The sequence below is a fragment of the Trachymyrmex septentrionalis genome, unplaced genomic scaffold (genome assembly GCF_001594115.1).
Source record: "Trachymyrmex septentrionalis isolate Tsep2-gDNA-1 unplaced genomic scaffold, Tsep1.0 scaffold9, whole genome shotgun sequence".
In the NCBI taxonomy this organism is placed as follows: domain Eukaryota; kingdom Metazoa; phylum Arthropoda; class Insecta; order Hymenoptera; family Formicidae; genus Trachymyrmex; species Trachymyrmex septentrionalis.
In genome coordinates, this window is record NW_017306091.1 from 3,281,784 (window position 1) to 3,306,098 (window position 24,315).

Below are 24,315 nucleotides of genomic sequence, written 5' to 3' on the forward strand. Positions count from 1 at the left end.
TATATATATATATATATATATATATGATTTTAATCTTAATAATATAATTACATGTTCAATTTTTAACATCTCAACTGTTAATTAACGACGGTTTACATAACAGTATCTATCATCAAATTGCAGATTATACATTATGTATGTATTCGTGAATTTGTTGTGTACTATCTGTCCGCATTTCATTTACAAAATTGTGTATTAAAAATAACATTAAAAATCACACGTATTGCTGCAATCAATCCACCAAAACGACGGCGTAAAATTCAGACAAAATTCAGATTCTCTCTGCATTATTTTTTTAATATTCATAATTTAATATTCATATTCATAATTCGTTACGCACTCACAATTACCGTTCATGGTGGGCAGATCGCAGGATGCTTCTATTGAACGTATCGCTAGCCTTTTTCGTGCATTGTTGATATAGAGTACGTAGAGTACACAGACGGTACGATCGCACCTGCGTCGAGCATAAACGCCAATCCGCCGCCTGCAAGGACGGCGAATTCGCCGGTACAGAGGACACCAGGTAGGATCGCCGATTACGATCCCCTTAGCGAAGCGAGGCCGAGTCCCTATTCCGCAAGGCAAGCTGCTACCACAGTCATTTATACGAGCGACAAGGGACCAGGTGCGTTTACCTTCGCGGCTACAATCGTTGCAGCAACCTTTCGCTATGTAGAAAGAGACTAGTCGCATGACTATATTATTATAATATAGAATAATTTGAATAACTTGTAGAAAGATTATGTAATATTATATAACATTAATATTATTATTATTATTGTATGGATTGTGATTTGCATATTTAATACGTAACATCCATTTTTGGTATCTGAATTTTAATGCGATTAATGTTTACGATCGGTTCGATATTTGAGGTTCGTATTATTTACGTCCGCAAATGATTATACACTTATAGTTATATCAGAAGTCTGTATGGCTGCGCCTTAATAATTAAGAATTCGTGGAAAATGGAAACGGAGATAGAATTTAAATAATGTATACTTTTTATTGCGATGTTTTTTACTCGAGGTCGCATTCTGCAGCCTATTTTACGATCGCGTGGGATTAAATTCGTGTCCCTGGATAATAGATTTCAATAGATCGTGCTTTAAATCGAATTGTTGTTTAGAAAGATAATTTTAGGAGGACAAACGCTTAGCTATTCCTATTGTAACGCCAGACTTATATTACGATCGTGAAATCGCCTAAAGCATTATTGTCAGACTCGTCAGACTTAAACGCTCGCATCATTATGCTTTTATCGTCGTCACACACGATTCATCACAAAGACAAATCGTCGAAGCAATTTGCACTGGAATTAATCGTTGCGACATCATCGCGTGCACCTTGTTGGGAAAATAGAAAGTGTAATCGTCTTTGTTTAATGTTCCTCATTCTGTGGTTCCGTGTTCGCTCCTTGCTGAACCCACGGAATAATTCATGTGGCAGATCGCACAGAATCGCACCAAGTAACAATTGTTACTAACTGGAGAACAGAAGAGTGTTTATTACAGAACGAATTATGGGTTTCTAATAGAGTATACAAATGTAGAAAGTTGTAAGTTATACATCGCTCATAAAAGTTCGATGTGTTTGCAGTGACGAATCCACCGACACGAAAAATTGGCTCGGTTGCTGACATCGATCCAGTGAATGAATATTACGGATCGTTAACGCCGGCTACAACGATAAACAATAATCAACATCAACATCAACCTCAACATCAATCACCGCCACCGCCCTCCAACGTCGGAGTAAATATCTTTTTTATTACTTATTGTCGCATTGTGTTGTCTCTTATGATTTATTTGTAATATAAACTTATGTGTTATGCTAATCTAAGAAAGATTTCATGGAAAGAATTCACAATCTTACAAATTACACTTCTTAAATGAGCTTCTTAAATTATTATGACAAAAAGCATAACTAAAAAAAATGTGTATAGCATGCCAAATGGATGTTTTATGTATCTTTTTTTTTTTTTTCTATAAAGATGTATTTTTCGCAGAGAGTGTACAGAGCGATGTATGACTACGAAGCGCAAGATCTCGATGAGGTGAGCTTCTGCGACGGTGATTTAATTGTCAACTGCACAGCTGTTGATGAGGGTTGGATGACTGGATTGGTGCAGCGTACGGGACGACACGGCATGCTACCCGCTAATTATGTCGAACCGGCGCAGATTTAAACGTTCTTTCTCATGTCGAGCTTCCATTTGCTAACTGTTGCCGCCACTTCGATCAGAGCGCTTAATTAGGGCGCGTTTTGCCGAAGAAAGAGATGACGTTAAAAAAAATTACGTGATACAATACTCGAGATAGCGCTTCTATTCGGCTCTTATTATTCGGCCGGAATAAAGTTTGATCGAAACGGCGCACTGTCATCTTAGAAAAACAAATCAGATAATTAGATATTTTAACTACTAAAGACTTTTGTTAAGAATCTTGATATTTTGATATAAATTTGAAATTTTATCTTGATATAAATTGAAACATCATGACATATATTTGGATAAAGTATTCCAAAATATGTTGATATAAACGAAATAGAATATCGAAATTATTTTTATAAATGCTCAGAAACGTATTTCATGAATATCCAAGTTGAGTATTCTCAGCTTCTAGATGACAATATGTAGCTTCATATGTTAGAATTCCATGATGGGACCAAACACACATTGCGATAAATTGTGTCGATTGCAATTAAAATTCTGACAGCTTGTGCAGTGACATAAGCCTTGACCAACAATTAAGACGAATTAAGTATAAGATATATCTTCCATGAATGCAGTTTTCTGTAAAGCGTCACTTACTTTTCTTTTTGCGATTACGTACAGTTATTATTATTCCTCCGTTTCCATATCTTTTTAGAGTTTATTAGTACATTATACAATTAGAATATAAATATCAAGAAACAAAATTTGATTCAATTAACGATTCTTTATGAGCCCTTTTTCTGATAATCGTTATGTTTATTGACGAGAATTTTATGTTATTTGTTATTCAATACCAACTCTGACTAACACATTAGTATCAATTAGACAGATTTTTATGTTTCGACCATTTTGCATTTATATTCTTAATATTATGTATTGTATTATTCTATATTCTTGTTTTTGTAATAATATCTCTTCAATTTTTTTCGGAGATGTTCACAAAAATGTTTTAGTCATATCTAATTTTTTTCTAGTAATGAAACGTAAGACAAAATCTTCCCTTATATTCGAAGAAAAAAATAATGCAACGTGCCTTATATGTATAGACTGCTAATTAGTTGCGATATGGACTTGTTATCATAATAAGTAAGGTGTATGAAAAAGTGCATCGGTATAGGATATTTAAAGAAATACCAACAAATTTTTATTTGCCGCATTAATATAACTTGATTTGATGTGAAAAAATAATTGATACAAATAATGCCTTTTCTCCTAAAGATAAAGCAATTAAATTAAAATAATGAGGAAGATAATATTATTGACGCGAAAGATGCTGACACTTGCCTACCTTTTTAATAAAATATGAAAATTATCGTTATGTACCGTTACTGATTTTTAATTAATGATATTAATATAAATTTATTAACCAATATTTTATTTCGTAGTGCTTAAGTTTTATTTCGTATGGTCCACACACACACACACACACACGCGCGCGCGCGCGCGCGCGCGCGCGCATATATATATATATATATATATGCTTCACATTTCTCATTTCCAAAATTGCATTTACGTTGTTGATGTAAGTTATTTTATTATTCGGCGATTCTGAGGTTACACGAATAATATGAAAATTTTTGATAGAAAATTATTTAATATTTAGTTTATTTTAATGTCAAGCTCTTTTTGTGAAATTCATATTTCAAAGCCGCAGTATTATTCATGTTGACTAACATGACTATTAAATCTTCTAAAATAGATTTGTCTACTTTGATTCATTGTTTGTTAACGTGTAGTAATAAATTGAATTGATCGTTGATAGAATGTAATGTTTACTATCATGAAGTGCTTTTTAGTGTCTTGTTATTACATTTTTAAATTATAAATGTCAAACTGGTTCCTCAGAAATGTATGTACATCCCATTTACCTGAATAGGCAGATTATATTATGGAACGATGTCCGATGGAACTGTACAGATTAATGAACCATGTAAAAGTTATATAAGTGTTATCTGTGGGTTACACGTGATGTCGTTCGACCTCCTTTACGAACGAAGAGAATGGATATTTTTGGAAACATGTTACTCAGCACTCTTGTAATTATTAGATCGCTGATAAGAGGATTTCATATTTTAATTGCAAGATACAGAAATATATGTTAGCGTTGTGTTTAGACAAATATTATATTATCATAGCAAATCATAAATAATGAATATGTATGTTATGTAAATCTATGGTTCATTATATATATTGGTAATTGCACTTTCTTTAATCGATGAAATTCCTTTCTTCATTCTGAAAAATTCCTAGTTTTCATTCTTAAAGAAACAAGTCGCAAAGACGTATCATTTTTTACCACCGTGTACAATTTATTTTTATTCGCATGTGTTCATGCTTTAGTCATAAACTTAATATTCACAAAAAAGGAGCCCTTCCATTTATATATAATGTGTATTGTTTCTTCAGAATTTAACAAATAATTGTTCTTATATTTAGTTTTCTAATATGATATATTTATATTTTGCTTTAGATGTTAAAAGAGCATTTATATATATCTTAACACGACTACGTGATAAATTTTAATATCACGATGATAGAGAATTTAATACTATTTGAAGAAATATTGCAAATTCCACGGACGCCATTAGTATTCAGCATTATCGCAAAGCAATCAATATTGTCATGTAACAGATGCTCATGAATTGAATTAACTATGAAATAATAAATTATAGTAAAATAAACATTAACATGATGTAATTTAAAAATCGAGTAAAACATTTTAGTATGTAGAGATATAAAATATGCATATTTATTGAAAGTAATATAAATACAATAAAATGATAATTATCACATAAGATAGTTAAGATCGCCTGCATCGAGGGCATGTTTGAAAGTCTCTGAGCTTGGTCCATCACAAGATTCATCGTCAATCCCGATAACTTGCGTGATCAATTTGATCGTCAAACCATTGAATTAACATTTGGAAAAGATTAAAGACTAAGATATACAATTTTCAGCATTAAGGTATGTTGCCGAAAGCCGTAGATGTATCGAACTTGATCGACCTCGCAATTCGATCATTTCAAGCGTACATTTTTTATTTGTAATATCGTTCTATCTTTATTAGACTTCATTTCTTTCGCATCATAATCCAGCCCAGATCGCTTTGCAAACTTTTCTAATATATCATAGAAGCAATTTTATATGCTATAATGAACACTATATCTCATTCCGTTAAAATGAGATATTTCAGCAAGTCAATCGGTAATTCATCAATATTTTGACACAATACTGCACAATACAACATAGAAGCATGAACAGATGAGGATAATATATATTTCTTAATATATAATGGAAAGAGAAACTTAAGCGTTAGCCTGACTAATTAGACCGCACTGTCTAATTGTACGGTGGAATGTGCGAATATAAAGAAGATTCATGGTTAATGATGAATGTTAGCGCTGCTTCTTAAACGAAATAGAAATGTTATAAGCAGGAAATTTGTCGTTTTTTGTTGATGTTAATCACTTCAACATTATTAATCTTTGTCTTCTTAAGCCCGTTGGTAGATACAAATTGTTATAATTATGTCAAGAATTTGTACAGTTCATTTTTATTTCCTGCTTATATAAAAGTGCTTTGAACACATTTGTCGCAAGAATTAGGATGTTGTATTTAAGGCCATATGGACTTGATTTCGAAAGAGGACAATTTAACTTTTGAGCGAATGTTCGTACTTTTGTTTGGTTAATGAAATAATGCGACTTTTATCCTGCATAAATTGTGATTGAGCTAGCAAGATGAAAATAATTAATCCTGCAAGAAGTTTCTTGCAACCAATGTCGTTACAGAAGCTATGCGAATTATAGGGAATAATCTCGATGGAAATAATGAAATTTATTGGACGTGAGGGATAAGATAAGACACCTTGCTGTGCAGGGATAATACAAGCACAGGTAACAGAACCAATGTTGCAATAAATCGTCGTCGTCATCATTGAACGGGAATTTCGTGCCAGGTATTGGAAGAGTACGTATATAGTTTTGCTTCCAAAAAATCTTCAGAAGCACAATCTTTTTTTATACGATCTTACCGCCGTTCAAAAAGATTCCCTTCCCGATTTCTATGTAAAACTTTACAAAAGATGCTGGACGAGCCTGCTCAAACGTAGATTTCGATCGAATCGAAAGAATGTAGAACGCGTGACGCGGTGTCTTCAGCAAAAAAATTCGACTTAACGGTTAAGTCATGCGCGATTAACGCTAAATGTCAGCGATCTCATCCTCCTCGTCCTCGACTTTCCTCTAGCGAGTACATGTAGAATGCTAATGTAATCGGACGAGACGACGTGTGGCGAAGGGTCCGCGTGCTGGCAGTGTCGTTTTGTCGTAGCATGAACGAATCGTTTCTTTCTTTTTTTCTCTCGCTTTTTTTCTTTTTCCCACATATAACGCCCCCGGTTGTACGCATTTTAGCCTGCCTGCTAATATCCGGCGAGGTCGGCGAACGTCTGATCCATCTCGTCGGCGATCGCTTTGTATTTACAGCGCTCATTTACCAGTACGTCTGCAACGAGAAGGGAGGGAATGTGGTATTAGTGGACGGTATGATGGTTAATCGGGTGTACATTTTAATATTATTTTTAATTGGAAAGAGAAAGAGAGAGAGAGAGAGAGAACATAACAAGCACATAATCTTCATGGTTAATACTTTGGGTTTAGATGATCATTATATCTGTGAAGCAGCTTAAAGTGAGAATAGGATGAAGGAAAATTAGCTGGATTGATCCTATTATCTAAAACCTGAGAAATTCACTTCAGAAGATAAAATAGATTAGTCTGTATATAAATAAGATCAAAATCTATATACCCGATAAATATTTATGGAAATATATTTTATAAAAATAAATATCTCGTAGGTGACTTTAACCTAATTAAGGAACAGGGATATGTTTCAAGTGTGAAAGAAAAAAGCACATTAGATTCTATGTGATGTTTTATTTGTTCTAATTTCTGAGAGAGAAGTATTAGAAACAAAAGTGGCCTTGTACAATTTTTCGACAATTTTAAATCGCAAACTATTATAAAAAGATCATCAAGATACTTTCACATTTCAATAATATTTTAGTAATAATACAATACATCGAGTATTTACTTTTCTTTCTGCTCTACTTACCGCATGCTCAATTACCGAAGCATAATATTATTAGAACTGCGCTTGTAATTTTGATCTAAGCGGCATTTTCGAAATAAATAATTAAATAAATAATCGCGGCTCACACAGAGCGGCTGTAAATACCGACGAAAGCTGGAGAAGTGGAATCGTTGATAAAATAAAAAAAAAAAAAAAAAATTCTGAACGCGGAACGTATTTATAATACATTGATTTTTATTACGTTAACGAAAGTACATGTGTCGAATGGCCGTGACCCGACTGCGATCGAACTATGCGTATAATGTTTATAATTACGGCCAAACAATTCGATAGCGGACGCGGATATTTGACAGCCAGATTTAACCAACCAATTCGGTGAAAGTGAGGTCCAGATCGTCGCAGATGTATTTGTACTTCTCCTTCTCGTGGACGAGCTCGTCTGCAAGAAAACGTAGTGTCTTTAGAACGTATTCACACAGTTACTGTATATTCAATTGTACTTTGATACATTCAGTATGAATTAGGGGCATTGATAATTTGCGTGAACTTTGATACGAGATAAAACTGAAAAGATGTAAGTATCACATGAACCTTCGATCCTTTACTAATATAATAGTGTACATGGAATATTTAGTTTTAAGCGATGTGAAAGAAGGTATATAGAAATATTTCATATTTTAGAAAGATGAGGGATTCTTTCAGAAGGCGCTCGGTCGGGAAGCTGTGATTTTAGCAACGAGCGGGTTAAAAAGCATAGACGGGTAACTTACGAAAGATGTGTTAAGCGCAAGCTAGATTTGTAAGAAAAGCTTTCGGTATCTTTTTTTGTTTCTTTTTTTTTTGTATCGAAGCGTTAGGAGGATGGTTAGTAGCCACGTTACACGCCATAGAGCTCGAAGAACGCATTATCCAAGCCATCCCCGACTTCCTTGAATTTCTCCTTTTCGATCACCATCTCATCTGCAAGCATTCGCAACGTTATAGGTGGTCGCTATTTAGTTAGAGATTTCGTCTACTGCGTAGCGTGAAAAATGTTTGGAGAAAAAAGTGCTGAAGAGATGAAAGTATTGTTAAAATTAATACCGCGCTAGAGATAGTGAATTAATCAAGCAGGATAATGGTGAAAATAATTTATTTTAAATTTATTAAATAACTTAAGCATTTAAAAATAAACGTGAATCTTCTTAACAGGTATAGCTAAAAATAAGATTCATCAACTGTTTCTACGATCCTGGTGTTCGTTAAATTTCTTTTATCAAATATAACAGTTTTTTTTAGATATAATTGAAATTTGTATCTTAATATCTATGCTATTCTTAATTCTATAGTAATAGTTTTTTCATACATTTTCCTAACGAAACATATATTAATAATTAGATACATTAATCATGAAAATAGTTCATTTTTTTACGATGTAAAATCATTAATATAATCAACGATGATGCTATATATATATATATATTTAGAAAAAATTTTATCAGTAAATTATTCAAATAATTGAAAAGATATATCTATAAAATAATATTTATTTTATGATAGAAGACAATCGTGAAGTTTGATGTTATAAGTAGGGAAATTTGTCATGCATTAATATAGCAAAATCGAATTAAGCAAATTTACTCACCGTAAATAAGATATACGTACCATTTTCTTCTTTCATCATGCAATTTTGTTACGAGATTGTCTAACAACAAAGCGACCACACAGCGTTATCGCGTGGAGAAGTAGTACGTCATTATGTTAACGGTGGAGGATTAATGTTAGCGCAGGTAAAAAAAAAAGAACGACACAACGAAAAACAAACGACACAATATTTTTTTCAAAATTAAAATATATATTATAAACAGTTTTATAATAATAGCAATATATAATAATCAATTATTATTACAATGATATTAGTGTTATTATCGTTTCATTTACTTTATATTAATATTAAGTAAATTAATAAACTAAAATTCTCTTAAACTCAAGTATCTGCGTTTCCGTAATTTTAGCATTATTCAGAAAGGAAAAAATTGTGGCTAACAAAAATCAACGATAGAACATGTAGGTCTCATAGTTGTGCTTTTCGCATTATTGCTGGTTTTTAATAACGTTTGCTCGTGGCGACGTTAACTTGGAGAACAAACGATCGCGATGTTTCTGAATGGCCTTTCGATATCACATAAGCTACTGTATTTTGGATTAGTTCATCGTCATCTTCGTATATATAAATAGAGATATACTTACGAGATGTACAATTCAAAATAGTCCAAATTTCTGAAGAAATATTATTAGATTGATCTAATTAATCATACGTGATATTTAGAAGTCACGTAATAATTAATACGCTTATATTAATACTACATCAACAAAATATCGATTTATACAATACAAATCAAGATAAATTATTAAATTTAAGGTACCTTCCATGTATGAAAGATAAAATATTTCTATTGTTTTCAGAGTTTCAATTCTGAAACGCACATTCGATTTATTCTACTATCTTCATGATCGCTCAATGATCATGCGGGTGACGATAATATACATGCATTTATATATTAAAACAGGAAGAGGACGATGCACATTTCCACATCAAAAGGCCATCCAAGAATATATTGCAGGAAAAGTGCTACAAGAATAACCGTGACGGGTTACGGCATCGAGGTCGAGGCAGTACACGCGACATAAATTACGCTTTTCAGTAGAAAAGAAAAAAAGAGGAAATTTCTCTATAGGATTAGCGATGCTCGATGGTGAGCGTAAAGTAGCAATAACATTAACGACAAACTGTATCAATTAATAGTAATAGTAATAATAATAATAATAATTCGAGGCGAACCATGCGCCGCGAAGTGGAATATCGGATATGCATTATTTCGACGATCGATTATTATTTCCAATCTCTCATTTGCTGTTACGTTCGAAACGAAGCACGTTCCCTGCATTGAGGTTTGACGTTGGCCGTGGTTAGTATTTATATCGTAAATATATACAGGCACGATCGGTAAAAAAATATCGAAATGACTCAGCTAGCACGGGAAGCTGCGCTGCGACGTGACAAAATAGCCAGTTGCTTCCCTGTTTGTTATCTTAAGTATTATGCGTTGATCAATTTTTCATAGGCTCGAAGTTAAACAAACCATTCTGCATACGTACAACACATATATCTGCATAGGCCAGATAATTTTCGATTATTTTATTACGAAGAAAGAAAAGAATTTGAATTATGGCAATACTACGTTGGTAATACAATTGTAACTGTTTGACTGAATATTGCACAACGAAGACAAAAACGTACTAAGAAAAAATATTTTTAGAAAAATTAATAGGAAGGTTTGGCAGTGGAATCCTCTTAAATGCATGGTTATTGCATCATTGTCGTCTTTGCTTTCATCGGCGGCAATGAGAAGGTGGCGCGACAATAATCTCACTGTAAAGCTAACAGAAGAAACTGACGAATTTCTTCTCGCGCGAGCTGAGCCGCGTGAAATGCGGAATGTAAAATGATGCAAAGTAAATGAACACTCGTGTTTCCCTCCATTATATACAATCCTGCTACGCGTATTTTGTATCGAGAGAAACACGCGCTAAATTCGATGAAATGATGGACTGGTCGAATCAATTAAAAGATAAAATTTTTGTAAGTCATTTCTAAAAGATATTCAACAACGTTTTGTTATTTAATAATTGTTACTCAACAATCATTTATCTTTAATGGGGAGAACCTGTCTTCAGGTATCAGACGAGTCGAGCGCTGTTTACTATATAATTATATATGTATATCAAGTATATATACAATATTATAATTATATAATAGATTGTATTTAAAATCTTTAACGCATAAAACTAATACGCTCGAAAAAATTAGTTTCAAATTTCTCATCAAACTTCTCTCGATACAAATAAATCCTATCCGTCTTGTCTTCATTTCTCATATTTTTCGTCTTTCTAATACCTATTCACGTATTCCTCCCACGGCCAGTAATCGTTTTCATAACGAATTTAAATCGCAGCGTGTTCGAAGACGTCTCAAACTGGTCGCAGTCATGCCCTCATTTTTTTTAAATTAAAATTTAAAGATAGACTAAGCTAAAATCTAAAGCTAAAAAAATTAGATTTCAATTACAAGTAACTTCATATTATGTATGGAACTATCCTCTCGTCTGTCTTTGTCGCGTATTATTTATTCTTCCTCGTTCTTTCTATCTTTTACATTCTCTCTCTATCATATTGATCCTTTCATTCTGTATCTTCCTTACTCTTCCTCTCATACATATACACATGCACACATTTTCTATTCTCTTCCTCTCAACCTACATCAGTAACTTACGTCACACGCATACAAATAGACACGCAACACGCACACGATACACACGCTCGAACGCATACAAGCATGTATAGTACGTATACGCACTGCGGATGGACGTAATGGAGGGTATAAAGCTAGCCTAAAGACTGCATTTTTATTCGTTAATGTTAGGTAAGATGTGCACCATATACGAAGCTCTCGCTACGTAACAGCGTATTTGTTTCTCGTTCACTTCTCGTTGCCGCCGTTTTGTTACCTGCTTGCATTTATTTTCTTTCGATTTCTTTTTTCTCAATCTCTCTCTCTCTCTCTCTCTTTCTTTTTCTCTCTCGGATGTTCTCTCGCTTTCTAAACGTTTCCGCGTTTATGCATTTTCGTCCACTGCGAAAAATACAATCTACATGTTCTGGATGTCATGCAGGGTGGCCTCCATTTCCTCCTGTAGCAATTTGTTTTTCTCTCTCTCGGCCGCAAGGTCGTCTGTAAAGATCACTGGTTAAAGGGAAGTAACACACACGGCAAGCCACACGCGAGCGTAACATACTGCGTTTCGGCGGTTAGAAGGGTAAATACGCAAATAAAATACGGCGCACACACGTACATACACACATAGAAAAGTAGGGTTTGCTTTACGATTGTCGAATCGTTACATTCCTTGTATAATTAGGAAAACTGATTATAAATTCAAAATTTGATTTAACCGTTTCGATTCAAATTTTCTGGACAGAAACATTCTTACCAATTTCTCTAGTCTCTTTAAAAACAGATTAAATTTACAAATTCATAATAATTAATTTCTGCGGTATTATTTTGTTTCGCCTGATATCGATTCAAACACTTCAAACTCTACAAATGCAGAGCTTTGATTCTTTAAGATTCTTAGCTATTTGAATAGAAAATGATTTCTAGTTATTCTAATATCAGCGTCTATATAAAAACTGTTTCCTGAATTATTTCTCTCTCTTCCCGTTTAAGAAATTCAATTCATATTATAACATTATATATCTCAAATATAAAAGATATCTATTTATATACCTAGCACATGTCAACGTATTTATATATTTTAAAAATCTAGTTGAATTCAGATAAATATATTATTTTGAAGAGAATAAAAATAATTAATGTATTCTTTTTTTGTCATATACGCACCTTCGAGCCTGTCAACTTCCTTCTGGAGTTTCTGCACGGATCTCTCTGCAAACTCAGCGCGTGCCTCAGCCTACGCAAACGCAATACTTCATCAGTCAAAAAATTATATTTTGAATGAAATTATCCATCGATTTCAAAAAGAGAAAGGCAGAAAAAGAAATTATTTATTTCAATTATATATATTGCATGAAATTGAAATATAATTATTCAATAAGATTTATAACTACTTTTTTTGAAATCGTTGAAATAATCGGTATCAATGTATCTTTAACTGTCACGCCATGCAAGTAAAACAAATTTCACGTCACACATAATTGCAGCTACGCTATGAATCTGAATCTAAGCCTTGAAAGGTTTAGTTGCGACACACTCTATATTACACAATTAATATGCTATTGTCAAGAACAATCCTCTACTCTTTCTTTTTCGGACAATAGATTCACTGGCAAAGAAACTTACGATTGATACGTTTGTATTTTTCGTATCTGATGCGCGATTTGTGAAGCTTTACATTTCTATATAAATCGACGAAGTTTCACGCGTACTTTTTGTAAATCCTTTCTTATTCTTCGCGTACACGAATTAAAATTACTTTCTACTTGGTTATTTTTATCATATTTAAATGTCATATCATATGTTATTCCATTTCTGAAAATATCGGTTTTATATTTTAATAAAAAAATAATAATATAATCAAAATAAAAGTAGAAATTTCCGATGTACACATTAAAGAGTTTTTCCCTCCGTAATAATCTTGATCTTTCTCGCTTTCACTTACCTCTTTCAATTGACTATCAAGAATCTTCACTTGGCCCTCGAACGTCTCCTCTCGTTGCGTCGCCTGTTTTTAATCAAGCACAACAAAAAGACAAAACGAGCTTTCGTTAGTTCACCGCAATGCAGGAAATACTGTTTAGTTACTTCTAAAAAAAATGGGGTCAGATAGCAAAACGATAGGGGCACGCGAGTTAATATTTTAGTGGCAAGACCTACGACGCGAGGATGGATCACACGTTAGAAAATGCAAAGCAAGACACTCCCAAAGGATGTGTACCTCCTTTAGACGGGTAGTAAGGGTCTTAATTTGGTTCTTGTATTCCTCCTCGCGCTGGTTGGCCTACGTACAATTACGTAAATATTATTTCTCGTACGTGTATAACGCGATGATTTTCTCCAAAATATATGGATTATAAAATACTTGATCATAAGACTGGTTATAAGATACTTTAGAACGCTTAAAAAAAAAGACTATTATAAAATTAATGCTTAATCCAATTATTGGCACGTATTTTTATCGATATAATTTATGATTTACAATTAAATTGAGCGTTATAAAAACGGTATATCATAATGTACTTTCTATCCATAATATTTTCCAGCATTTTAGACGCAAATTAATTGATAATTAAGAAAATCATTATAATATAAAATGAGAATTAGGGAGGCGATATAATCCACGGAATTAATTTCCATCCCGATTACGTTGTACATGGCGCATGAAATAAATTATTTTACCTTTTCCTCGGAGACCTCGAGAGACTTCAAGTTATTGCCAACGACACGCAATTCTTCTTCAAGTTCGACGATCTTTCTGTAAAGTTAATTAATCGTTAATATCGCAATTTGTGTCATTATAAGAGAAACATATCAAAAATTGCGGACAAACGTTTTCAATATTTTTTACTTTTTAAATGTAATTTTAAATCATTTGAGAAGAAGTAATACGAAGTTATGAAAAGTTATACAAATTATGCAATAAAATTTATCCCCATATAAAAAACATTAACAATTGAGTAACATAACATTAAGTTTCTATCGTAATAGTTTCTATCGTACTAATAAGAAATCTTTCTTTGAATGCACTATAAAAGTTTGTTAATGTAATATAAAAGTCATTATCTTTATATTTTAAAATTACGTATTGAAACGTTCGTCGGTAATTTAAACTTCTGAATGATTATAACGAACAAATGGCAGCAAGTGTTGCACATGGAGGAAAAAGGATTAATAAACACATGCATAAAGCTGGCACTTACGATTCGGAAAGTTCGGCCTTCTCTTCGGCGCGCTCGAGATCCTGTTCCATCAAGACTAGTTTCCTGGCGACCTGTGATCAACAGCCACACGTGTCATGCGCAAAAGCAAAGGTGATGGAAGTGGGCATGAAATAGTAATATCAAAAACAAAACAAAAAAAAAAAGATTAGGTGTTGAACATGCAGAGACGCATAAAAATCCGATGTTTCCTGGCCTCCAAGGTTCCTTTCGGCTGCTAAAAGATTAGTGCGAATGCACTGTGCCACAACGTTAATTACAATTATGGGGATTCGCATCTACGTCCATAGGTAACTTTTTGAGGCAATTATTTAAAAAATCAACTCATTAGATAATATACAATATATCATTTTGGATGTATTTTGACACTATACATCTATTAAAAGATTAATAAGATCGGAAAATTCGACAATGTAATTTTTACTTATTTCCTTCAGACGCAGATGGTGTCGTAGAAAAGCCATTATTACTGTCGACATATTATTTACTAAGCTTCCATGAGGCGGTATTTAATTAGATTAATGTTTCGTAATTCTGGCTTTCCATGACGAAAGAAATCTTACAACTGATACACAGCATTTTTTAAATGGTAAAATACGATCACAAAACATATCGTTATCGTGCAAAACCGGGTACGGGCGTGGTTAAAGAGTATTTCCGCCTTCTTCGTCATTGTCGACGAACATATTGCGGGCTAACGGTGCTGTCAAAAAGTTACGGGAGCGAGCTGAAGCGCATCCAACGGATGCGCGATGGAAAGAAAGGGGGGCGGCTGGGTGAGACGAGAGGAGAGAAATGCCATGGGATCGTTCGCACTTCGGGCAAAAGGTGCCGGACGAAAGATGCCTAATAAAAACGATGCTTACGACTCTCCGGCCTCAGCACGCTCCTCGGCGCGTTCTAGATCGGCCTCAACCATGGCCAATTTACGGGCGACCTGTATAAACGACATACACACGGTTTCTAACATATGTTGTCTTCTATCTCTCCCTCCTCCTCTATTTCCTCGACGATCTCGCCGCCTCTGAAAATTCCGGAGGCGGCGGGAGTCTCGTCGCCCGCCGTTGTCATCTCCGTCATCGCCGTCGTAGCCCCGCGATTGGAAGAATTATTCTTCACGGAAATTCTCCCTCTCTTTACGTGCTCAAAGTCTGCTGACGAGCTCGCGAAATTCGTGCGATGGCATTTGCATTTAACCCGTGTTTATGCAAAGTTATCTCGTTTCACGAAAAAAAAAAAAAAAAAAGGGAATGAGAGCAAACTGCGGTCAAAAGTATTTTTAGTGCCGGTAGATCGAGAAAATTTATATGCATAAATGCAACATTTTACATAATTTAATACATGTCTACTTTGCATTTTAAAGATATCTCCGAATTTGCACTCGAATTAAAACATCGTTAACGGCAGACTAAACTGTTGCATTAACATCAATTTTCTCCGAGCGATCTTGCTGAACGCTCGCAAATGGGTAGCATCTTCCAATCGGCTACGCCGTCGAAAAACAAACGATCAGAGATAGCAGCACGCAAGTCGTGTCACGCAAATTGCAGCTCAGTCCTGACGGACAAGTCCTGATGGACTTGTAAGCGCATGTAAGACAGCAATGTATGGTCACGCTAGGGAAAAAGACCGTCGTAAAGTAGAACTTTTAACGCCTTTTAACTGTGACTGCACTGAGAAAAATGTCTGGTTCTATAAATTGAAATTCTGATGGAAAATGAACGAATTAAGATTTTCTAGTTAAATTAAATCTACTAGAATTCTAGTTGATTGACAATCGAAACTGATTTACATTATATAATCAGAATCTTCTGTGGTTCGTCTTTTTTTTTTTTTTTTTTTTTAATTTCTTTCTCAGTATGGATTTGTGTCAATTATGATCAGATATATCTGTAATTCTGTTCCACGACGATCTTTTATTCATGCAACACAACTTCCGCACAACCGTGGCGCGATCGATCGTAAAGTGGCTTTCTCGTAGAAATTTAATTGAGAAATTCGCGATTTGCGCGGGTTTGATTATCAACTTGCGCTTTCCCTTGTTCGTATCTCTTCATTTTGAAAATTTTCTATTACAATTAGCACAGCACAAACGACCATTTTACACAGAATCGTCCGTTGTGTCTATGCATCTACGTACTATATACGTATTTGACCTCTCATAGTCAGCATAATTCTGCGAATAACTCGATAAAAAGTAACATCCGTGATTCTGAAGCAATGAAAACAAAGATTTTATTCAGCTCGTTGAGAATATGCAAAATGAGCGTCTGGTTGATTTTATAAATTGTATGGTATTTATGAGAAAAATGATGTCGTACAATTTATGATAACTTATAACTGTCTTGACAAACTTTACCAATTTCATAACGTCCCAACCATTTTACGATAAAATTGCGACACGTTTTTGGGAATGAATGAAGTTTGTAAGTCTTATATATGAAAAAAAAAAAAAAAAAAAAAAGATGTTTAACGAAGATCGGCACACTTGGTTGCTGTTAGAATTTGTCGTCATCTCTGTAAGTTTCTGTAACGATTAGGCAGTTAGATCGTTAATTAGAAGATCAAAACAGACGATTGTGTGGAAGCAACACTATCTACTGAAATAAATTGAACGATTTGATTAACATCGCGACAAAATCAATTCTCGCACACTGCGATTAGTTTTTACGCATATTGTTAATTAACGATGATTTAACAGATCGTATAGAACGTCATCGGTGAAGAAAATAAAGTGGTTGAAATTACGGTGAGTTTTTTTACGAAAAGTTTCAATAAAAAATCTCAAAAAATTGTGAATTCTCCAATAATAATTTCCAAGGAAAAGGATTGCGAGGACTTTTTAAAAATTTAAATAATAATAGAATATTAATAAAAATAAATAAAATGTGCTTATTGACAAAAATAAATCAAATTTTTCACAAATTAATTGAAAGTAATTAATGAGTCTGTTTTTTATTCCTGTGTATGTTACTAGAACTCTTTTTCAAATATCAATCTCATTTCAAGTTTCAAAAGTGTACACTAGTTCAGTCACAAAAAGTTTAGATATTTGTATAAAAATGTGTAAAATTATACCGGCAGCTCAACCACAAATAATAATCCGTAATATCGCACGTATCATGCAGAGGACTGAAAAAAGATTTCGAGCGATATCTTATCCTGATGATTGATACTGTAATCTCTGAGCGGACAAATAACAAAGTGTGTGTTGTCACCGTAATTTCAACGTTATCGCGGCAAACACCTACCATCACAACTCTCGTTATTCTGGGGCATCGCATTCTGAATTCCAGCAAAGCAAAACGCGCTCGCCGAAAGACAAGCTTGACAAAAGCAGCACCATTTATAATCATTGACGCGCGGAGAACCGCGATAAAGTCGCGCGGTCTCACGCGGCGTTATCACAAACACAATTGACGATATTCTTATTAAATTTAACAACGAGGCCGGTCTCGCGGGGAAGCGAGCGACAGACCGAGCACCAACCGAGCACCAACCCGAGCACCGCGGCTCAAAACTTTCACGACGACTTTAATACCCGCTGAAGAGATCGAATTATAAACACGCACGCGTACGAACTTCTCTGAACTTGGTCGCGCGGTCGTCTCTAATCTAAGTATCTAATAACAGGAATATTGTATATATAGCAATAACAAGATTAAATTCTATTTATGAAACTGGCACTTGAGACATTTTTTGTCGTAGCTTTTGTCGAAACGGAAACACTTTGAAATCACAGATACCCGATTTTATGTGAGTCGCGCTCGTAAAACACGTGTGAACACTCGTATATATAATCACTTTTTCTCTCTTTCTCTTCCTCCGTTTCTTCCCACGTGACTCCTATATCTCTAAAATTCTCTCTATACTATCTAACGAAGTGAAAAGAACGATCTTTAGAACACTGCACTTGTCGCGAACACGCAATATACTCTCTTCTAAAAGACGAAAAACAAAAAAAAAAAATTTCCACTTTCATTCGGCCCAGATCGCGAACACAGATCGACGATTCACGATTTGCCCTTCTCAAGATTTCACTGCGCGAAGGATTCTCACCTTTCCGCCCTTTTCACGATTAACGGAAACTTTTCGCTTTGCAACGCGAAAAAAAAAAATCGCCTCGTTTTTTTAACGTGACCGAAACAACCTCGATGAACCAACTGATGATTTTAGTGAACGGAATATATACCTCGTGCGAGGCACTTTCTCTTTATTCGCGACGGAGATGTATCGTGAAACACGGTGTTTTCGAGCACACAAAGAGAAGACAGAGAGTTATGGGGTTAGGCACTATTTTAACTATCGACTAGGAACCATCATCGTCATGATTATCATCGTCACTGCATCCAACACGCTTGACAGTGGTAGTCGCGGGCGCGCGAACCTCATCGTATTTCTTGTCGGCTTCTTCGGCGAGGAACCTGGCTTCCTTCAGCTGATTCTCGAGGGCATCCATACGCTCTTCATCCGCCAAGCTGCGATTCTCGAGAATCTTGCGGGCGCTTTAAGGTGGACACATGTCGAACGAAAGAATTTACGGTTAAAATATCGATTAGACAAATGGACTAAGTTAAGAAATAGGTTTCTGATCGTCGAGAAACACCTCTGCTCAGCTCAGCTCACAATGATCCGCCTACCTGTGAAATTTACCTGAAAGATAATCCCAGAGGAGAACTACCAATCGACCTGGACGATCCTTTCTAGCTTCGTACGAGATTATTAATGTATTAAAAATGATATTCCGCTTCTTCAGACATTAATTCGCTATTCCTTCCGTGAAAATGGTTCCAGTAAATGGTAGGTAAATATTTCTTTTTCATTTATAAATTAATGTCATCGCCTTAACGTCCTGAACGGTTGGTAGTTCGTCTCTGACAAAGAAAAATAAAGGGCCCGTTTGCCCTAGTTTTTTTCACTCTTTGTTCGCTGATGACCCACCTCCTCGTATTTCTTATCCGCCTCTTCTGCGATCAGTTTAGCCTGTGCTAGCTGCTGCTCCAACAAGGATACTCGGTCGTCCTCCATGTTAGTACGGTTTTCAAGGGCCTTGCGTATCCTAATGATTGATCGTTCATCGATTTTTAGAAATGAGTTAATCGTCGTTGAAAGAATGATCATATGTCGTATAACAGATCAAGAAATCAGAGAAGTACGGATTTGACAATTTTTCTCCCGTGAAAAAGTACATCGTAGCAAGACACGTGAACGTGTACACGTCATTCGTTATCAACGGCGATAAGCAAGACTAGCATTATTTTAAGCATTTACGTACTGCAGTACAGAAATCATAATCGGTAATTATGATTAAGACTTTCAGTTATGACGAGTTTTAAATTCTCCCAACATCGTATATTATAAATTAGTGATCTTTCAAATAATGCATAACTAGTATAAGAAAGAATGAATATCCAGAAGTGATTTTTAATTGTAAATTAAGTCAGAAAGAGTTTGTGTAAATCGCGTCGCGGCGGATGCGATATATAATCACAAAAAGTAGGTCAGGATGTGGTGTTTCAAAATCCGCAAGATCTTATTTTGATTCTATTTCGCAGACATCTTCGAGTATATGAAAGAAAGAAAATATCATAAATTATCCTTTTCTTTATCTACAGACCTATATTATTTTTAATAAAATAATGTAAAGTAGCAGCAATTCATTAGAATTGTTTACATCATCGTTACTTTGCAGTGATTACAAAACCACACCTATATCTATAACGGACAACGAAATTGGTACAATAATTACGCGAATTTCTGCACTTATCATAACTACATATGTATAACTGGAATATTAAAGAGTTGTCGCGTTTGGGTCTGTATTTGGCACGATATTAGTCATACAAAATTGCAATGCATTGCACTGCATTCTATAATTAAATCGCAGGAAAAGGAATCAAGAAGTTTCTTTCTTGCATATTGATTCTTTCAATGTAAGGCGATACAAGGTCAATGTAAAATAATAAAAAGAAATTATTTTTTTCAAAATATTAAATTCATCCACAATTATTATATAAAACTCTACATTAATATTTATTATATACTACGTTATATATTAAATTATGTATGTAAATAGAATACACACAATAGAAAGCAAGAGTGGCATAAACTATGCAAAGTAACTTTAAAATATCTATTATATATTCGAACATTTTTAAAAATATTTTTAATATCGTAAAAATTTAATTATCAAGGATTTTCATGTTTCATATATATATATGATATAATTACATTAAAAAAACATGTAATAATAATAATAATAATAAAGATTTTACAGCTTTAATTTCATAAAATGAGATAAAAACATTAATTTATATCACTTTTGCACGTATAATAAATTTTCCGATAATTTAGAATTATTTGTATACAATAAATGAAAATAATCGAAAGTAAAATATTATAAATCTCGGCTTTTTCATAAATATATTCTAGCCAACTATCGATCGTTAAATACTAACATCCATCATAGTTGGTAGCTTGACAATAAATATGTTAAAAATTGTATCAATGTCAAGTATCTAATTATACAATATGTATTATCTACATTACTCTTGATCATTTTCAAATAAATGAAAGAAAATATATAACAATGAACAGCTATTTTTTTTACACTTGTACATTCTTATTATATTATAAAGTCATAAAAATGATAAAATAATCATCGGAATATATTTATAATTTTATATTTAATAATTAATTTTGAACATTTATATATTTAGATATTTTTCTATTTCAATATTTTCTATCATATTTTCTACTTTGATAACTGTTCATTGCGGAGAATGTACACAGAATCACTAATAAATTGAAAAATTCGCAATAATTTTGTTGTGTGTATAATAAACACTTACCGTTCACTCTCATCGGCAGCTTGCGATGCCTCCGCCAGTTTGGCAGTGGCAGTGGCAAGACGCTCCTCGGATCTCTCAAGGTCCTCCTCCAACAGTTGAATACGACGATTCAAAGCGGCGACTTCAGATTCGGCCTGTAACATCGAAGAAAATCCATTCCAGGTGAAATAAAAGCAAAAAAATTTGCAATACTTAATCTTACATAGTTTTAGCAGAATCATATTGCTAACTAAAATATGAGATAATAAAGAAATACTGCAATGCAAAGTACATTAATAATTCAAGAAAAATAGAGAAAAACAAAAGATATAATTTATCTAGAAAGAAAAGATCGAAATCTAAGTGTATATATGTTAACAAGCTTTATTAAATTAGAAACAATCGAAAAACATAATCGATTGACGATCTACTAAATGCTATTATTTATATAATTTAGTTATACTTGAATTATTTGATACAACGATACAATCCATTATTGTATATATGAAAAAAATAGTAGCTGTTAAATTTGGAATTGAGGAGGTTTAACGAAATTATGCGAAGTAACGTAAGATCGAACGGCTGATCCGTTGTTATTGTCCTTAGTCTATCGCCACGACGTTGCAATCAGGCGCATGTCGATGCTGGATTAGGAATGATCCGAATCCAATCCAATGCCGTAACATGCAGAGCTTGTCGCAACAAGGCACTAGAATGGAGATCGTAAGGATCTCTGCGTGCATATCAATGACCCCGAGGCAGTCCCGTGTGTTGCATTAAGCGTTGAACGGATCATCATCACCGTTATCGATTTCGACAAACATTTGATCCGCAAATCATGTTGCCTCATCGAATGACGTCAGAGAGTATCACGCGCAATAAACGTTTCTAAATTTCAGATTAGTGATTTACCAGCATGGATTAGTTTTGAACATTATCGATGTAATCGATAACGTTCCTGAAGCAATATCTCAAGCAGTAAATCAGTTACAAATTATGAACAGAATGCTTACTCTTGCAAATGTAATTGAATTTTTTTTTTTTAGCAAAAATTGAATTTTATCATCAGTATAGTTAAATTGCTAATTTTAATGTAATAGATTATTGTTTATTCTTATAAAGAGAAAAAAGGCAAGTATTATTATTAATAAGATGACGTCTTTACGTTTTTAATCATTAAAACCTGTATTAAGAAAAAGAAATTAATATACCTTAATTAATCTTATCTTAGCCTAAATGAGGAATTACTAATTTCGAGTCGTAATTATTTTTAAAAATAATAATTTGTAACTCTATTGATGGAATTGTATGAGGCTAAGCGGAGCGTGCGATTTTTACGAATGTAAATTACTTAACGGTCGATTACACATACATCCGCGTACACAATTCGAGGCCCTTGTCCTCATTAGCTGCACCTGCCTACGATTGTGTGCTTCTAGTAAATGACCATAATTCATCCCGTGACGCAGAGAACGTTTCACAAACGTTACTTTATTAGTGATGCGTGAACTTGGATTTCGGCACACCTATGCCAGTTTTATGGGGGCGATGTCAGTGGACTGACAGCAACGATTGCATAATCACCTACACACATAACCGCGCTACCACATTATTCTATTATCACTAATACTGCTGTCACCGTAATCGCCCATATTTTTATTAACTGTTTCTATTAACAAAAGATAGTGATTATCCGGATTACATCACAATATATATTTGCAGTATCGAGGGAATGTAAAACGGCTCCTAGACGCTCAATATTATTGTACAATGTATAAACATTATTTTATGCAATATTATCGATGCCTCCTTTAAACAATTCAAAATAAAATCTAAAGGCTCAATAAAATCTCCGGTAACATAAAATATTGTACAATAATCAAAAATCGATTAGAGCCGCTTAAAACACGTGTAGTTACAAAATAAAAAAAAAAAAAAATATATATATATATAATCATATATTAAATAAATATAAAATCTATATATATAATATTAAGTTGTCTTTATTTATAAAATTGCTTAATATTGAATTTTGAAATGGCTTCGCGGAAATCGTGTCATGTAACACTGCGTGCATAAAACATTTCTATTTGTTTCACAATCTCGTTTGTTACTGTCAAACTTCCGCAACAAATTAATGCGAGTTTAATGATTGCGAATCGCGTCGCCACGATGATGCGTGCACGCTCAGTGGTGCGTACATGTTACACACGCTTTTACATTACCTTACTGACGCGAACCTTGTATTCGTAGGAAATCGGCACGCCCACTCGCACTTGTGCCGAGTGGACAGGTCGTGTCACATCGACGATATCCACGGCAAGTGTTGGTAAGTGTGCCAAACTTCCGCTTCGTCCGACCCTTTCTCGTAGACTTCCAACACGATTCATTTAATTTCGTCCTGCAGTCCGGCCGACGTCGGCAGCGGTTACAGGGATCGGTGATAATTTAGTAAACTGATTGTGTGTATATTTTCAGGTTGTGGATCGGAATTCATAGGCATTGATATGATTATCAATACAAAGGTGAGATTTTAAAGGGAAATCATTTTGTTCGTAACAAAATAATGGAATTTATTTGATAAATAAATAGAAGAATATCTATAAGGAATATACTGCCCTTTGCGAATATCTTTATTGGAATGTATAGATGTATTATACAAGTTATAGATGTAAAGGA

The 24,315-nt window shown here is 34.0% G+C and overlaps 2 protein-coding genes across 13 annotated transcripts in view; one reads left to right on the forward strand and one right to left on the reverse strand.

Moving 5' to 3' along the window:
* Positions 1-2,287, forward strand: part of LOC108755968 (LIM and SH3 domain protein Lasp) — a 27,064-nt gene extending 24,777 nt beyond the window's left edge. The window contains exons 4-6 of one of the 2 annotated variants that reach the window (XM_018499467.1): positions 425-628; positions 1,603-1,757; positions 2,012-2,287. In XM_018499467.1, coding sequence (XP_018354969.1) covers positions 425-628; positions 1,603-1,757; positions 2,012-2,191 — 539 coding nt within the window. In that variant the 3' untranslated portion in view covers positions 2,192-2,287. The remainder of the gene's footprint in view (positions 1-424; positions 629-1,602; positions 1,758-2,011) is intronic. The other variant, XM_018499468.1, reaches the window with a different exon arrangement.
* A 4,204-nt stretch (positions 2,288-6,491) lies between these two features.
* LOC108755851 (tropomyosin) overlaps positions 6,492-24,315 on the reverse strand; it is a 39,804-nt gene continuing 21,980 nt past the window's right edge. For 2 of the 11 annotated variants that reach the window (XM_018499179.1, XM_018499184.1), the window contains 7 exons: positions 21,658-21,791; positions 19,748-19,865; positions 14,789-14,859; positions 14,268-14,343; positions 13,807-13,869; positions 12,753-12,822; positions 8,133-8,272 (listed from right to left, as the gene is read on the reverse strand). In XM_018499179.1, the coding sequence (XP_018354681.1) occupies positions 8,190-8,272; positions 12,753-12,822; positions 13,807-13,869; positions 14,268-14,343; positions 14,789-14,859; positions 19,748-19,865; positions 21,658-21,791 (615 nt within the window). In that variant the 3' untranslated portion in view covers positions 8,133-8,189. Of the gene's footprint in view, positions 6,725-7,171; positions 7,752-8,132; positions 8,273-11,208; positions 12,084-12,752; positions 12,823-13,530; positions 13,594-13,806; positions 13,870-14,267; positions 14,344-14,788; positions 14,860-15,672; positions 15,744-19,193; positions 19,312-19,747; positions 19,866-21,657; positions 21,792-24,315 lie in introns of those variants that run through there. The other 9 variants (XM_018499175.1, XM_018499183.1, XM_018499180.1 and 6 more) reach the window with 7 other exon arrangements.